Below are 17,725 nucleotides of genomic sequence, written 5' to 3' on the forward strand. Positions count from 1 at the left end.
CTGATTATAAAAATAAAGATTTCTGCACTACTGTGTAATTTTGGCATAACAACAAGCCTTTAACTTTATTGCACAAGTAGAATGAAACAGATTCCCATTGGAACTATTCCACTGTTTTTATGAGGGTTTTTTTTCATTAATTATCTTCAGTTTCCCACATGGCCTTTTTACCTGTGCTCCATAAAAACCAATTTCTCTTTTACAGACGTTCCATATTGAAAATGTCAGGCAATCGGGACAAATATAAAATTATTTTTTATATTATAGGGATTTAAAATTAGTCAAAGAAGTATTTTGTGTGTATGTGAGTTAAATTTAAATGAAATAAAAGCTGCCAGGTTGACAGCAGTGGAAAGTATGTCACTCTTTCTGTTCCCAGAACAATGGTACAAACAGTGGGAGATTCTCCAGCAAGTTCTGAAAAATTAATTGTGCCTTAGATTGACATATTTTGGCATAAAGAAAAAATCAGTTATTATTAATGTGGATTTCTTCACTCCTGTTACTAAGAATGTCAGGAAAGATTTTCAGAATAGAGTAAAAAGGCACTTTTACCACTGTGCCCTATCTAGCCATGGCTTTGTGCTCCAGATTCCACAATGAGTGAAGAACAAGTAACACTGAATACAAGAAAATTCTTCCCCAGAAATTTAGTAAGCTTAATGGAGATTTTTAGTCTGGGAATTACCCTTACACAAAATTATCTTACACAAAAATTCCCTCCTAATAAAACAAAGGACTGAGGTATATGCTTTAAACAAGGAAAAGCAGTAATTAATGAACTGCTACCTATAAACCTATATACTATTCTTTCTCTTCACAAATAATTATCAAATAAGGTTAAAACCCTAGCAAGAGGAAAGATATCTGAGAGTGAAATACTCTCTGTCTCAAAAGACAGGAATTTATTAACATGAATTTTTAAAAATTTTTATATTACGCTTGGGCACTCAAGAATTTTTTGCAAATGCCACCATGTCTAAAGGGGTGATGTTTCCCAAAGGGCTTTCAGGCTTCAGTATCACTGATCACCAAGAGATGACCTCTTTAACTCTACCATTCTTTTGTTTGTTTGTTTTGGATTTCTTTTTTATTTTATTTTTGTTTGGTTTTAGTGTTTTGTTTTGGTTTTGGTGGGGATTTGTTTGTTTCCTGGCAGATCTCAGGGATTCTCAGCACTGCAGATCCTCAACATCAAATCAAACCATTCCCAAGTTCTAACCCCCTCCTGGTTTTGAGAGCATTGTAATCTTGAAAAGGTTACCTGCCATCACCAGTCATCTTGTAGTCACAGGCAATCATTAGTGAAATGATCTGATTCACTTCAGATGGGATAGAAAATGGGGTGTAAAGGGAATACAGCTTCTCCATGAGCAGCATTTTTCCAGTGGATGGCACTGGGAAATGAGCCACGTGGATCTGTACCCCAGTTCAATCCAGAGGCTGCAGGTCTGGAAAGTGCTCAAAGTGTATTTCACTATAAGGAAAACATAAATAATCTCCACTTTCACCCACCTCTTCTTCTATTCCCTTCTTTGACTGCACAAAACACACAAACGCCTTCAATCTCCCCCTGACCTCTAACAAATAACCAATTAACAAAGACAGTTAGGAAAAAAGATCTATGGTTTTTTACATTAAGCGGAGCAAATCCACACAGTTTTTTTCATACAGGAGGAAAGAGAGAAAGAGAGCAAAACAGATCAGAGGGATGCCACCTGACACCCACATTCCTGCATCAGTTCAGAATTAAGTGAAAATGCCTGGATTGCTCTGAGGATTTGAGCATTCCTCTCAGTCTGACCACCTGCTCTCAGAATAATCCTGGGGTTTGGCTTCAGTGGAAAATACTCCAGGACTTGGTAACTGTAGCTGGTGTGGGGCTTAAATTAGTTGCTAGGAAGGTTTCAAACAATGATAGGAAGGTCACAAGGTTTGGTCTGCAGTTTAGGGAGCCCCAGACTAAGCACATCTGGTATAATATCACTCTGATTTTAGAACAGGTTGGATGGAAAATGCAACAGAACAACCACCTCATGCTTCCTCAGGTTTTAAAATTCAATAAATTGTAAGATGTAGAAATGAATGGAATCTAGGGAACCAAGGCAAATTTTTTTTTTTTTACCAAGACATTATATTGGTCACGCCATTATGTGAGTCCCCACCACCTCAGAGAAAATGTAAAGTGAATTCAAAATTTCAGTGTTGAACTGTTTATGACAGAAATACCCGGGGTGGCCTGTGGTGCTGATGAATATCCTGTACTGAGCACAATGTTGGTGTTAAATTATGGTGTTAAAACACACAGACAGACACAAGCACACAGAAAACTGCATACATGTCTCAGGGCTGGTACCAAATGACTAAAAAAAATTGACAAGACATATTTTTCTCCTTATTGACATTTTTAACTGTAGTCAGTGGGGAAAATGAGATAGATGGAAACAGTGAGTAAGAACATTTCCTGAGTGACAGAGGAAATAAATACAGTAATGGTAGAAGGGAGGTCCATCCTTTCCTTGTTTTAGAAACAAAACTCATCAGGAGAGGGTGGATGAAGATACTGAGCTGTATCAAGCCCAATACAGATTAATTTCAAATAAACAACATGCCATACCCAAACACATGACAGTCTCTGGGGTTCTGATCCACGAAAATATCTGATTAGTAATGTAAATGACTAACAGTGAATCCTAAATTTTGATGTTTTGCAGACATTTAACATCTTGAGTTTCAAGTACAATAATGTGCTTTATTTTCATTTTAAAATAAGTGATTTCCTGGATCTTCTTGAAATAACTGTGCAATATCAAACAATTTACTCAGAGGTTTTGAAGCTGCCATTTTTCCATAGATTTTATACAGTAAAATTTGGATACTGTGGATGAGATATTAACACATGTTTTCCCCTTAATTTACTTTTTTACGTTGTGTTTTTGGGAGGCAGGAAGGATAAGGGACTTTTTAAAATTTTTGTTTTCATGGCTGCACAACTTAAACAATGTCGCACTGTGTTAAACTAAAGTTGCTATTCTTAGGCAAGTTGTTAGATATGATTAAAAACAAATCTCTGTAACTTTCTAACTCATCTGGGAAAAAAATGTGAGTCATTAAGATGATAATACAAGCAAATTTTAAAAAATCAAAGATGATAAAACTGATTAATCTTCATTTCTTTAAATGCTAGGTCATGCTCTTATTATTAATAATACCATAATGAGCTGTAATTAAATTCTGGCAAAGTTTCTACTTTCAAGTAGCTTGACCTCCTACTGCAAAAAAACACATAGGAAGCTATCCTTCTTCCCAGAAATTCACATTTTTGTACAAACAACCCACTTTTTGCCTGTCTACGTTAATATGCTACTTTGCAAGGGTACTTTTATTTTTACAAAGTTGCTCTTTAATGTCTCACTTTCAGGACAGCATCTTCACTCAAGTACAGATTAAATTTAAAAAAACTTGCATTAGTTCCACCCTAATTAAGCATATGCTCAAACAGTTTCTTGAACTGGAACTGTACTAAACATGTAAAAGTTGGGCTGAAATCTTGATTTTGCTGCTGTAAAAACAGCAACAAGTATGTAAAGATTGCATCCTTCACATGTGTGCCCCGGTTTGGAAAATGACAGGATAAATCCTGAGGTCGTGTTGCTTCCAGCCTGGGAGGTGGAGGGCCAGAACTGTGCCCCAGTCAGCTCTGCCTGCTGTGGCGTGGTCCTAAGATTTTGTTTATTCAAAAATCAAAGGAAAGATGAGTGCATGGTTCAGAAGTACAGTCTGTAGTTAGCAGCTGCAATAACAGAATGAATCAGTAAGTTTGGACTGACTCTTCCTCCTCCATGTTAACAAAAGGTTGATGCCTGGCTTGTATACACTCCCCAGGAGCAAGATTCACAGGGAAATGAAGGTTTTGGCAAATACATGGAAAAGTAATAAAACGGCATTTTGCACTCAGCCCTGGAGCAGGGAAAGAAGCGGAGTGAGAGCCACCTGCAGCTCTTTCCTTACGCCTTCCTATGCTGGTGAAAAATGAGCTATGGGAACCCTTCAGGGATGATGAGCTTTCTCCAAAGCTTTCTTTTCTCCTGGTTTCATCTAGGGTAGAGATAATTTTGTTTTTAGAAAGAAGGTAGAGTGCTGTGTTTTTGGATCTAGAATGAGAATAATGTTGACAACACACTGAAATTTTAGTTGTTGCTTAGTGGTGCTCACTGCAGGCAAGGACTTTTTAATGTCCAATGTTCTGCCCGTGAGCAGGTGCACAAAAAGTCAGGGGAAAGCATGGCCAGGAGAGCTGCCCCAAACAGGCCAAAGGGCTACTCCATACCATGGAATGTCCTGCCCAGGACATAAACTGGGAGAATTTGGCGAGGAGCCTATTCTGGAATAGGAAATGCCTATTTCTGTCTGGGGACACCCTGAACATCGGTCAGTGGGTACTGAACATCATTTGTTTCTCTTGATCTTTGTTCCTCCCTCACTCTCCTTTTCATTACTATTATCACTAATATAATTTTTTAGAGATTGTTTTAATCCCAAATATTAAAATGTTTACTTTTTCTCTTTTGTTTGCTTTCAAATTTTCCTCCCCACCAGGAGCAGAGGGGAATGACTGAGTGGCTGCATGGTACTTAGCTGCTGGCTGGAGTTAAACCACAGCAAATATCCAGCACAGGCATGTATTCAGGCTCCTGATTAAACTCTAGCCACCCAAAACATGATACCACTGTGTTTGCCCTTGCAAGATGTATTTCTCTGTTTGGTCATTCTGTAACCAGCATCTTTCCCTATGAGGGATTCTAAGGAAAGCTGCAGCAACCTGAACTTGCTTGCAATCAAGCCTGACCTTCCAACCCTGCAGGAGTTTCGTGTGGAAGTTTTATAACATGACTTTCTTGCTTTACTTACAAAGAAAGGTCCTGCTGGCATGAACACATATGAAAACCTTCACAAGAGTCAGTCTGGTTAATTTGCAGGTCAAGCAGACAAATCTCAGCCCAAGTTCACCTTGAGGAGCAGCCTCTGTCAGTAAGGCAAGAGGTGGGAGAAGCTCTCTGTACCTTCACACCTCTCCTCCAAGGTGCTCTCCGGCTGAAGTCACACACGGTCATGCCAAGTCAGGATTCAGCACATGGGGAGAACAAAAATCTCTGAGGTGGATGGTGAAGTTAAAGTAGGTAGAGATAAGAAGTACTGTGAGCCTTTCAAAACAATATAAATGTTGCTGCTGTTTAATATCCCTGGCAGTGAAGTGACCTTGCAACACCCTCCCCTGTGAATACCCCTGGCTACACATCCTGCTTTGTCCTGCTTCACCTACAAGCAATTAGCTGTCTTTGGTTTTATCTCTGAATATCCAGGTTTTACATTATAAACGTTTTATTATCTGCAGCGCAGCTATTGTTTTTTCTGTTGTTTCTTCTGCTACTGAGCAGCTCGTTATCTGCATCTTAGTCCCCTTCAAATGTCTTCTGCTCCATGTTGAAGGAATTACAGGACTTACTGAGTGGTTCACTAGAGGTTAACACAATTATAAATTGAGAAATGAGCCAGCAGTTTCATTACAATTGTCTGTGTGTCTGATGGCATTTACTGCAGCCTGGGTAATGTGAAGCTGTGGTTTGGGGGAAGTTGTGGAAACATGAAAGCATTGTAATGATGGGAGGTAGGTAAACTCTGTACAAATTAATATTTGCTAAGGACTCTTGATAATGATAGAATTTCCTTACAAAAGATTACAGCTGCCAAATTTTCTACTACAATTGCATTGACATGAAAAACCACATACTCTTTTTCTTTTTTCTTTTTCTTTTTCTTTTTCTTTTTCTTTTTCTTTTTCTTTTTCTTTTTCTTTTTCTTTTTCTTTTTCTTTTTCTTTTTCTTCTTCTTTTTCTTTTTCCTTTCTTTCTTTCTTTCTTTCTTTCTTTCTTTCTTTCTTTCTTTCTTTCTTTCTTTCTTTCTTTCTTTTCTCTCTTTCTTTCTTTCTCTCTTTCTCTCTTTCTCAGAAGGAAAAATGCTATAAAGATTCTTTTTTAAAAACTGTACGAGAAAGACTACTTAGGACAGTGACCAGCGTAAAAGAAATGGTGAAAAATCAAAATCAATTAAAAGTAAATAGAAGTCAGAGTCGTAGAAGAACTTTACAGAATCCAGATAGGCATTTTGATAATGCAAGAAAGTGATTATTCAAAGGTCTGACAGTTTTCTAGGATTATAAAACACCATGACAACTTCAGTAGTTTTAATTCCAAATATTCAGACAACTGTCATAGCTCCATCAAAACAGAAAAAATTGCTTATATTTTACAGACTTTGAAGCTCAAACAAAGAATATGATGTGATATCATGTGAGAAGGAAATATGTAGGCAAGTGCATGTAACTGATGACGGCAGCTCCTTACAAATGCAATTGATTTCCATCAGACACTGATGGAAAAATGGAACTACATGAATATCCATGGGAAATGAACAATCAAATGGAATAAAAATGGATGAAATAATGAGTTAAAAATGCAATAAAAAATTCAAATAAAGGGAACCCTACAATCACTGAAGTGGGAAAAGCTCTCTAAGGCCATTGATCCAACCATTCTCTGAGCCCTGCAGAGCCACAAGGTCCCCCCTGAGCCTCCTTTTCTCCAGGCTCAGCCCCTTTCCCTTCTCCTTAAGCTGCTGCTCATCAGACCTGTGCTCCAGACCCTTCCCTACCTCCCCCTTTCCTGGACATTGCATAATGAAGAATTTGCTTTTCTGTGCCATATTCTCCTCAAGATTTTTCCCATTAAACTTCCATTATGGTTTTGTAGTTGTTGTCTAGGATTTTGTTAATTCAAAAATCAAAGAAAAAACGAGTGCACGGTTCAGAAGTACAGTCTGCAGTTCACAGCATCAATAACAGAATGAATCAGTAAATTTGGATTCTGAACTGAAAATATGTCAGAAACAATTTTATAAGTTTTCATCTCACCAAAACACCACCACAAAAGCACAAAGAAGATGGCTGTCTGAGCCTCCCTCTGCTGTCAGCAGCAAGACAGACTTCTTCCCAGGCAGATACATCTCATTTTATGAGACACTTCTATGATATGTGATAAATCCTGGTTTTCTGCATGGATTTTATAGAGAGACTAGCCAAGTCATTTAATCTCACAATTTACAATGTCTGTAATTAACACAAATGTATACTATTCATTGTTAATAAGCAGCAAAAAATGCATTTCCCTTGACTTGCAGTTCAAGTTCAGAAGGAAAATTTAAACCATTCATTCTTTGTGTAGGACATTTGTCTGAATAATGGGAAACAAGAATCGTTTTTCAGTACAGACACTTCTACCTACCTTACATTTAATGTTTTCAAGAGAAAGTGGAATTGCTGGTGTTGAAGTACAGATACAAATTTCAGAGGAATTTGAATCCCAAAAGAAAGAGAATTCAGTCTGATGCTAAGGTAAGAAATTCATACTACAGATTCATGACTCATAATATGAGCAAGGGAGCATCTAGTAAACAGTGCTTCCTAGTCATGCACTGAAAAATAAAAGGAAAATATAATATCATATTCTTGAAGTATTTTCAGTGTCTCAACCAGGCACCAGAAGGTACAAACTAACATTTTTTTGATATAGATACCAAAAAGTTAGTCACGCAGAAGAAACCAAACCAAAACAATTTTTTAAGAAAATAAAGCTAAACAAAAACAAAGCAAAGCAAAGCAAAACAAAACTAAACAAAAACTTTAGTCTGTCTCAGACTCAACTGGTATTTCAAGGTTTGAGAAGCATGAAAATAGAGCAACTGTCAAAATGAAAACCTAAAAGTTGACATTCACATTGTCTGATAACCAGTTGCCCTATCTTGAGCAAAATACAAAGTAAAATCTCATTGAAGTGAGAATATTCAGCTGGTTCTGATCATGAAAATTCACTGTAATCCTGGTTTGAGAATTATTTTCTGGTATAATAAAACTTCAGGGGAAAAAATTACAACGAAACCTCTGTAATACATTTGCATTCTGAGTTATATATTGCTCCATGTTAAATCATAGAATCACAGAACCACAGAATGGTTTGGGTTGGAAGGGACCTTAAGGACCTCCATTTTCCCATTTCCCATTGGGCAGGGACAACTTCCAGTGTTCCAAGGTGCTCAAAGCCATGTCCAACCTGGCCCTAAATACTCCCAAGGATGGGACAACCTGTGGCAGGACCTCACCACCCTCACAGGGAAGAATTCCTCCCTAACATCTGATCTAAACATACTCTTTTTCACTTTGAGCACACTCCCCTTGTTCCACCACTACAGTTCTGGATGGAAAAGGCAGATTTCATGTTGATTTTTTTTTTTCCTCCTAAAGGAGGTGGTTGTAGAGGGAAATGCTTTCAAAGACGCTGTTTCTCTCAAATTTTTGCTTGAAACCAGTAAGATAACTTATGGGTGGAAATGTAAACAACAGCATAATTCTTTTCAGGAGCAAAACCATACTGGCAAAACCAGCAGCTTTGATGACAGGCTTCCCAGAGAGGCCAGGAACTGGAAGAAACGTGAGCTGCCCTCCTAACTTCAGAGGAAATGGACATCAGCATATTATCCATGGACTCAACTGAGCACACAGCTGATTCCTCTGGGGTCAAAAAAAAAACAAATATAGGAAAAAATTGCTCCATGAAGGCTGTGATATTTCTTCATGGCTAGAATTTCCACAGGGGTTTTAATATCTACATCAAAAGTTCAAAAAAGCTTCTGGAAAGAATGTTTTACAGCTCAGACTTACAGCACATTATTAAAAGGAGCTTGAGTAGTTAGTCCCCCTCTAAATTTCTCAATATAATTAATATTTTGGAGTGATCAGTAGGTTAACACTTTTGTGTATTTTCTAAACAACATTGCAGTAATGCCACAGGTGCTAACGATTAATTTTTTTTATATAAAGCTGCAATTTAACATTAGTATGACATGAGCTTGAATAGCTTTAATGTATTTTTTAAAGATGAATATGTTCTAATTAGATATTTATCTGTTACACATGTTTTAAACAGTGTGAATCAGGTGTTCATCTGGAATAAAGAGACAAGGTGAAAGTATCATCATTACCTAAAGTGAAAGTATCAGCATTTTTGAACAGCTGGTCCTACATGTTACTGAAAATCTGATGATAATTAAAGACATATAAGCATATATTTACTGATCTAATGACTTTGCTGTTTGAAAACACTGAAATTAAAATGTTATCTAATAATTTAGTTCTGTATTTTTCTATCAAATAGCTATGGAATAGAATGCATATAATACTTTAATGTTTCTTAGAACAATGGCTGAAAAATCAGGGAATGGACAAGGATAAATGTTCCAGGCCAGGCTGGATGGGACTTGGAGCAATGTGGTCTAGTGAAAGGTGCTGCTGTCCATGGCAGAGGGGTTGGAATGACATGAGCTTTTCCAATACAAACCATTCCATGATTCTGTGAATGCCTAAGCAATTCATGCCTGTTCAGAGGGGGATGGAGGGCACCTTGTCACCACATAAACATCAAGATAATGATTTACTCTCTTTTCTATCCACTTTTTGCACAATTTTTCCCATCTTGTTCAGAGAAAATTGAAAGTGTTTATTCTTTGGGCTGGTTAATATAACTAAAACTTGCTTTAAGAAGGAGCACAGAAAAAGCCATTTCTTAGAACATTAGAAATCACATGCACACATAAAAACTATAATTTCACTGAAGCCATCATACAATGAAAATATCATTTAAAAATAATGAACTCATCGCTTTTTGGTTTTCAGCAGTGTTGGTCTTAAATCGCAATTTTAATTGCAGAATAATATTTTTTTTTTAGTAGTCCTGTTGATAGATTTGAAGAAAGCAGCATACATCATTAACTGTGCTGTGTGGGGATTCACATTTCAGACAACAGCTTTGTCTGGCCAAGCCACTACAGCCCATCTAATTGTTGCAGAATTGTCATTAAATGCAAATGATGCTCACGAATGTTGAACTTAGTGTTATGTCCTGAAATAACATTAATAACATTACAGTTGTTTTAATGAAATTCATAGGAGAAAAATGTCATTAAACAAAGCAACAACATTATCCCTGGTGCCCTGGTCACATTCCAACCTGGCTGATTGCATTCTGACACCTACTATATTTCAGCTGTTTGAAATTGGTGTGCTTGTGTACCTCCCTGTTTGTTCATTGATATGTTAATGCCCTGCTCGTTGCTGCCTGTCACTCCAGAGTTAGTTGGCTGTCACTCTCCACCATCCAAATGTTTTTAATGAAGCTGTAACCACAGTGCACGACCTTGAAGAGAACCCTTTCAATCTGCCTTCCCAGAGCTCGTCCAGTTCCTTAGATATTGCTTAACCTTACCAGGGAGCACAGATAAAACTTATTCCAGTGTTTGTAAAACATACAGCACAGCCTCATGTCCCAGTTCTGAAATAATGAAACACTGGAAAGCATTAATATGTGCTTAAAGCTGGACAGAGAAGTGTCATCCCACACACTGGGATGTTTAGGTCAGGAAGGTTCTCAGAGCAGTATCTGCTCTTCATCCCCACTTAACCAGGATTTTCTTTGAAATGTGGAGTGGAATCTGAAATGGATGAAATTAAAGTGAAGATACATTCTAGGACCACAACTTATACACCTCAGCATCAACTAAATATGCAGACAACAGCCATGGAGTAGAGATAATCAAAATTTAAATACAATATCCCAAACTATGGACTCCATAAAAAGCTGCTTTTCTCTACAGTTGGTTCATAATACTTGCTAATGGACACATAGTCATATTCAAAGGCTTTATTTAAAGGAGAGATCTGCTTTACATTACCTTACTAGTCTTTGACTTAAGGGTCAAAGTCTGGATTGCAGTACTTGAGAAAACCCTTCTGAAACTGCCAAATGTGTAGGCATTAGTAGAAGGCTTGTGGAGGAAAACATTCTGAAGGCCTAAAGTCTGTTTCATTGAAAACTTTTAAAAATTGAGGACCACAATTTGAATTTTCCTTGTTCACATATTCAGACAGGATCATCAGCAATGGCTTCATAGAACAGTTTTTAGTGTGTTTATCACATCTCACAGGCTTAGTTTATAATATTATTCCCAAAAGCCTCCCTGTGCCCCTTAATCTAAAATGCTGCAGGTGAAATCCAATCCAGACATTCATGAGCAGTAATTTTCCTGTTTGTGAGCCCGGACAAGATCACCAAGGAGCATGTAAAAGTATTTAAACCAGGCATACATTTTTATATATGCTGACAGGGATTAAAATATAAAAGTTCAACAAAAGTTGAGATCAGAAAGAGATAGTGCCAAAGACTGGTGAAAGAGCATCTTTGTACCAATTAGGAAATAGAGCACTGCTGAAACCTCATCTAGGGGTAGCTGTAGGTAATCAATTGTATCCTGCTCTGGGACCAAGTGAATGTCCAGTTCTCTCAGGAAAACAACTGAACCCACATCCTTCCCCAAACCCTCATCCCTCTCCTTCTGTTCTGGCACACGTGTTTGTAGCCCCTATTAAACTGCAGCTGGATTGTCACCATCAGGGTTTTGTCACAGCCTGATTTGGGGAGGAAGCCAATGATCTGGAAAACAGATGTGACATTTTAAATGTACATAATCAGATCTTTAAGACTAATTTCAGGCTCACTGCTGTCTTGGATTTTCTTCAGGTAGAATAAAGGACACAACGGAATGGGGAGAAGAGTGACAGATAGGATTGGTGAGCACAGATGCTAATGAACCAAAAGAACACCATTTTATTTCAGTGTTACGTATGCCTGCGCAGAAGTCAGATATTTTAAAGCAGTTCTAGTCGAAGATATTTTCTCTTCAGTACACCAAGCCATTCTAATGTGATCTCTGTCTAGCTCACCAGCACAAACAATAAAGAAGAAGTAGAGAGGAAGCAAAAGGAAAAAAGCAAGCAAAGATTATTAAAGACATTGAGAGGGCCACAGTCATTGACCTTGTAGTTGAAAAAATTCTGTTGCTCTACGGATGGTGGTAGCTGAAATCTTGTATATGAATCAAAGTGAATTCAAGTCTTACATGTCCCCTTTTTACCTGAACACTCTGATAGCACAGTCACTGGATCTTCAGGCAAATGCAGTCTCTCATATATTTCTTTTTTTTTTACTTACTTTTTTTTTCAGTCTGAGGTTGAAAAACCTTTAACCAAATCTAGTATGTTTGGGGAAAAAAAACAAACCTGTTTAATGGCTGGCAATGTCAAAGAAACCAAAGGTATTTTTCCACAAATGTCCTGATTGAAGTTCTTTCTATGTTACATTCAACATATTCATATATATATATATATATATATATATATATATATATATGTATATATATTCATGAATATATATAAATCTTTTGACAACAGCAGTCAAAGCTTTTTCGAGTAAAAACAGAGAAAGTTTAGATGTGATTTGCCCAGGCTGCTTCAAGTTCCCCAACAAATGAATGAAAGGCACCACAAAGACTTTAATTCATTACAAATTTGTCGCTCTTTGATTAAACCTCTTCTTGTGCTAATAATTCTCAGTAGCACTGCTCAACTTAGGCTGCAGAAACCCCTGAGGCAGCCGAGCAAAAACCAAGCCAAAACCAGCAGAGAAGTCTCTTACCTGTCGGAACTCCTCAAGGTCTATTTTGTTTCCCACCAGCACCACGGGGATGTCGTAGGTGTGTCGGACACGATAAATGAGCTCCTTAAACTCAGCTGCTTCTTGAAAGGATTGGCGGTCTGTGATGGAATAGCAGATAATGAAGCCTTCTCCACCTCGCATATACTGGTCCCTCATGGCTGTGAATTCTGCCTGCAGAGCAGGAAGAACACGCTCAGTAATTTGGCAGACAAAATTATCCATCTGTAAATTACAAACTTGCAGAAAACTTCCCAGGTTTCCTACATAAATTCACATTGCTTGTTTTACCCTTGTAAACACTCCTTGCTGAAATTTGTGCATCCTTCTAGGTCCATCAACCCCAATAATAAGGATTTCTCTTAGGACATTTTTCTTCTTTTCCCATCAAGGGAGCTCTGTCCTCTAAGAATATGAACTTATTATGCAAGTGCCTGCATACAGAAAATACTATCTCATGTATTATCAGAAACTTCTTCAGTGCTGCCAGTACAAACTGGTGACTTGTAACAGAATGAATATTAACAGGTGTAAAAAAAAAACCTATATTGCTACCTAGGAATTGGAGACATGTACAAATTCCTTATTATGCAGTCAATTCAAAAGCTCAGTAATACCAAAAAGACAGCAGAGATCCGATCTGCAAAAAGTTCTATTTTTTAAAGGGTCTCAGAAAAGATGAAGGTTTCACTTTAGTGTGGGGTAATGTCATTAAATGAGAATGAACCATTTTAAACAGTGCAAGAATTGGCCCCATTTCCTCCTCATGCATTTTTCTCATTTTATGTTTATTGTCACAGCAGTGCTTCTTGTAACTGGTATGGGTTTTTTTTTCAGAAGCTTTTAATAACTGCCACATTGTACAAAAAATCAAGATTTAGTTTTCAAAAACTCATCTTAGGCATTGTGGCTTGAGAATATGTTTTAAAGCCAGTATCTTTCTCAAGTTTGTTTGTTTTTCTTGATCACAGCCCAGAATAACCCAATACCATGGCAACAGTCGGTCAGGATCAGAATCCTCCTGACAGAATCAGTTCTCCAGAGATATTAAGATGCAGGAAGGTCTGATAAAAAAGGAATGCACATATCAACATTGGACCATTTCTATGAGCAGCAGCATGCAGCATAAAATCCTGTAGTTTTTACTCTATTGAGAATTTAGGATTTTTTAAAACAGTTTAGTTTACATATATATATCCTCAGCCCTTGCTGAAAATTGAAGGGAAATGTATTTCTTATGCTCTTTTAAAAGTCTCAACCTTAAATCTCTCTCAATACTTGCTCATGTTGATTGACAATACTTGCTGTGAGTAGACTTTCATGTTGACCATTATCATTTATTTATGATGTATCTTTTACCCAAGGGCTTTATATATCATCCAAAACATTTCACCTGCTGCAGGAATAAGTTCATCCAACTAAGCTTCAAAATGGCAGACTAATAGGCAATTTAAGGGTAGGATTCTGCTTTGAGACTTACTCAGAATTTGAAAATCTCTGAATTATCATCCCATAGCACCCCAGGAGAGTTTATTAACTACTAAGCTACAAGACAGAGTAGGTAAGGTCATAACATAGCCCATCCTCTGGAAAGTGGATATGCAAGCAGTAGGGCAGCTGAGCACTGAAGATATCAAACAGAAAGGATTCCACACTCTGTGGTTTGGACAAGACACTGAACAGAGCTGTGTCTCTGCTCCCAGGTCTCTTCCAGCCATCTACATTAGATAGCTACCAGATTAATAAATGATGCAATACAAAACTATGCATCACATTCAAAGCCTCAGCCTCCATGTGGAGAGAGAGAAAATATCTTCGACTAATGACTAAACACAGTCATTAAATCCATTATCTGCCCTCAGACCCCAGGCTTTCACACCAGAACAAAAATCTCACTGCAGCCCCCATCCCATGTGACCCTGATTTTCTCCTCTTTGCACCAGTCCCTTAGAACTGTTCTACACCATTACTAGGAGGGTAGTAATGTTCTGTTCCTCCCTCATAGGAGGAACAGAACTAGTCCAGGATTCCTTCAGGCTCAGTAGGCAGTGGAAGACTTCAGTGAACTTAAATTTGTGGATTAGGCTTCTGAATTTAGCTGGCTGTGCAGCTGCAGTCCACTGTCTAAGCTGTCCTTGTAAAAAGTGGTAAATAATTCAATGCCATTAATGGACTACAGGCTGCTTTTAATGCTGGAAAATAGTTATACCATCTGATGAGCTATTTTTTGCACCTATTATTTATTTTTAGAGGGTTTATACAACTGAGTGGAGTTGATAGATAAAAGTACATGTTTTCACATGGAACCTAACACCCAGCCCAGATGACCTGTCTCCTTGAGTTAGAAATTCCATAAATCAACTACTGTACCACTGTATGACAGCCCTGCACAACCTTTTACAAAGAATGGGCTCTGTTTAAGTGAGGTGATCCACCTCTAGGAAGTGCTCAGAGCTTTGTACACTCATTTATAGCCATTTATGGCAAACCAAGAAGGAATTAGGTCACACATCCCTGTTTAAGTTACTCACAGTAAGTGATGTTCTGGAGCACGAGTACTCCCAGGATCACTCCCCAGGGATGCTTAATGGCTTTCCCTGACTGACAGGAGGCCCTGGGCTCCTTATTTCACACACTGAATCATTCCAAAGGGACAAAGTTCTCAGCTTTTAGGACTGACACTTTTGAGTCAGAATCATCTACCTACACATTCTGGTTCATGCCAGGGGACAGTTAAAACTTTCAGGATAAGAATGAGTTTACCTATGCAATTTTTTATTATGACATGTTATTACCGCTGATAAATTAGACTAAACAGGCAAAATACTTTAGCGTCATTTTTGAAATGATCCATTTTCAGAGGCATTAAATATTCTGTGCAAACTGGATTGAGGACATAGAATTGGCTTTCTGTTGTTAACTCAGCAAGTAATTTCCATTGCAATTTTTTGATGTTGACATTAATTTCTCAGCTTTTTTCCCTTGGCACGATTGCTCAGTACAAAGTCAAGGACTCCAAGATCAAACATAAATAAGCCTGTTTTTTGATTTCAAAAGAAATGTTTTGGGTTTTTTCTACTTTTTCACTAGGAACTTCAACGTAATAATATATACTAAGAGAAAGAATAAATTTAATTACCAATAAATACACTAAAATCTTTGCAAATCTGTATGAATATTATACAAAAAAGACAAAGGACTAAGAAGAAATTACATCTCTTTGTTAATTTTTAAGTTCAAGTCTTACTTCAGATTCCACTTTTTTCATGTTTATCTGCAGCAAACAGAACTGAAACTCAAGTTGACCTGGGTTTTGTGAATGTTCTGATGTAGAGACAAAACCCAAGGTTTTACAGATTTTTAAGTAGTTTTATTGTTATATTATTACGTTTATTATTATATTTTATCCCTTATAAAATAGGCTGTGCATCTGTTGCACTAAAATCTTCTTTAATTTTGTTGTAAAAAGGACCTCTTATAAATCAGTCAGGAGCAGTACTGGATACAAATTTCTACTCAATAAATGGAAAATACAAAACATTCCCAAGTCAGTAAATGCCAAGGGGAAAAGACAGAAGGAAATCACACCCCCTCAAAAGGAAATCAATTCTGAAAATTAAAGTGAAGATTTGTCATGCTTGCAGCACTTTGCAGCTTGACATCAATCTTGAGTACTCTCTTGTGTATTATGACTAAGACTTAACTGAAAAGTGTGGTAAAAACTCTTTTGAAACCAAATCATCATTCTTCTTAGGAGATGTGATACTTGAAAACAAGCATCAAGTTTAGACAGAAAAAACCCAAAATTTTTCTAGAAGTTGAAAGAAAGGAGCATAACTGTTTCCTTTTCTTTTTCCAGTATAATTGAATGCAGAAAAAAATCTAAATCCACTAATCCACATAAGACTATATATTTCTACCTGTTGTTGAAGAATGCTGACAAGAAAGTCTCTTGATGGTTATGTTGCTCCTAGAGAGATGTCACATTTGCCTTTCTTCAGTGATCAGGCATCTGACATGATTATTCATAGATATCAGAGCAGCCTCAAAATTATGTCAAGCAGCTTCCATCAATGTGCTTGGATATGTCTTATCCAAGCATGGATCCATGCCTACACCCAGTTGGATTCACTTCTTCCTTATTTATCCCACTCTACTCTCTTTCTCTTCCTCAAACTTTCCTGGGAGGCATAAGAGCAGATCTTGCTTCTGAAGATGGGGAGAGAGGAAGCCTTGAGTGTATTTGTACATTTTTCCTCATCATTAAGACATTCACTTGTTCCAGCAGCAGCCCCACATTTCTCCTGACCTATGTGCATTTGCCAGTAGAAACCTATCTCTTTGCCTTTTACTTGTAGAAACCTATCTCATTGCCTTTTAATCTTTCAAAATTCTCAATTCTAGCAACACTTCGTCTTTCATAATCCAATCCATTCACACTGAAGAAATACTTCCATACCCACACTTAGGAGAGTGTTCTTATTTCCAAATTTTGTCATCCTGTATATTCTTGCTTTTTCCAGCAGCTTTTAAGAAAGAACTTAGTGAAAAGAAAATGCCTGACTTCTGTTTTCTCTCCTTCATCTTGATTGATACTCTTTTATCTCACATTTCATAATGAGCAAGAGAATTTTTTTCATAAAATGCAGTATTTTTAATTAATTTTAAAATTAAAATTATCATGGATATATAAATAGAACTTGTATGTTGGGTTTCTTTTATTAGAAATCAAAACCTTTTGCAAATAAGATCAGTATGTTAATGTGTCCAGAAGAGGAAATAAAGTCATTGAGCAGAAAAGTCACACTACACTTAGATACCCTGATATTTATGAAGGGTTGGTCTATGTATTGTCATCAAACATAAGTCTGGGTCTCATGTTCAGCTCAGGAGAGCCCTGCCTTGCTGACCAAAAGAGTCTAGAATGATGTATAATAAAGTTCAGCAGAGCCAGTTTATTTCTTTATTGTTTCCTAAGTATTTCCTCCTGAACAATGCTGGAGAATGAGTGCTGGGTTAGAAAAGCTTTTATGAAGCTCAGAACAGAAGTTGTTAAGAAGCAGCATCTC

At 37.3% G+C, this 17,725-nt stretch overlaps 1 protein-coding gene across 2 annotated transcripts in view; it reads right to left on the reverse strand.

The window, feature by feature from the left end:
• RIT2 (Ras like without CAAX 2) overlaps positions 1 to 17,725 on the reverse strand; it is a 174,322-nt gene that overhangs the window by 72,953 nt on the left and 83,644 nt on the right. For both annotated transcript variants that reach the window (XM_054652030.2, XM_077171405.1), the window contains exon 5: positions 12,639 to 12,830. In XM_054652030.2, the coding sequence (XP_054508005.1) occupies positions 12,639 to 12,830 (192 nt within the window). The remainder of the gene's footprint in view (positions 1 to 12,638; positions 12,831 to 17,725) is intronic.

The sequence above is a fragment of the Agelaius phoeniceus genome, chromosome Z (assembly GCF_051311805.1).
Source record: "Agelaius phoeniceus isolate bAgePho1 chromosome Z, bAgePho1.hap1, whole genome shotgun sequence".
NCBI classification, from domain to species: domain Eukaryota; kingdom Metazoa; phylum Chordata; class Aves; order Passeriformes; family Icteridae; genus Agelaius; species Agelaius phoeniceus.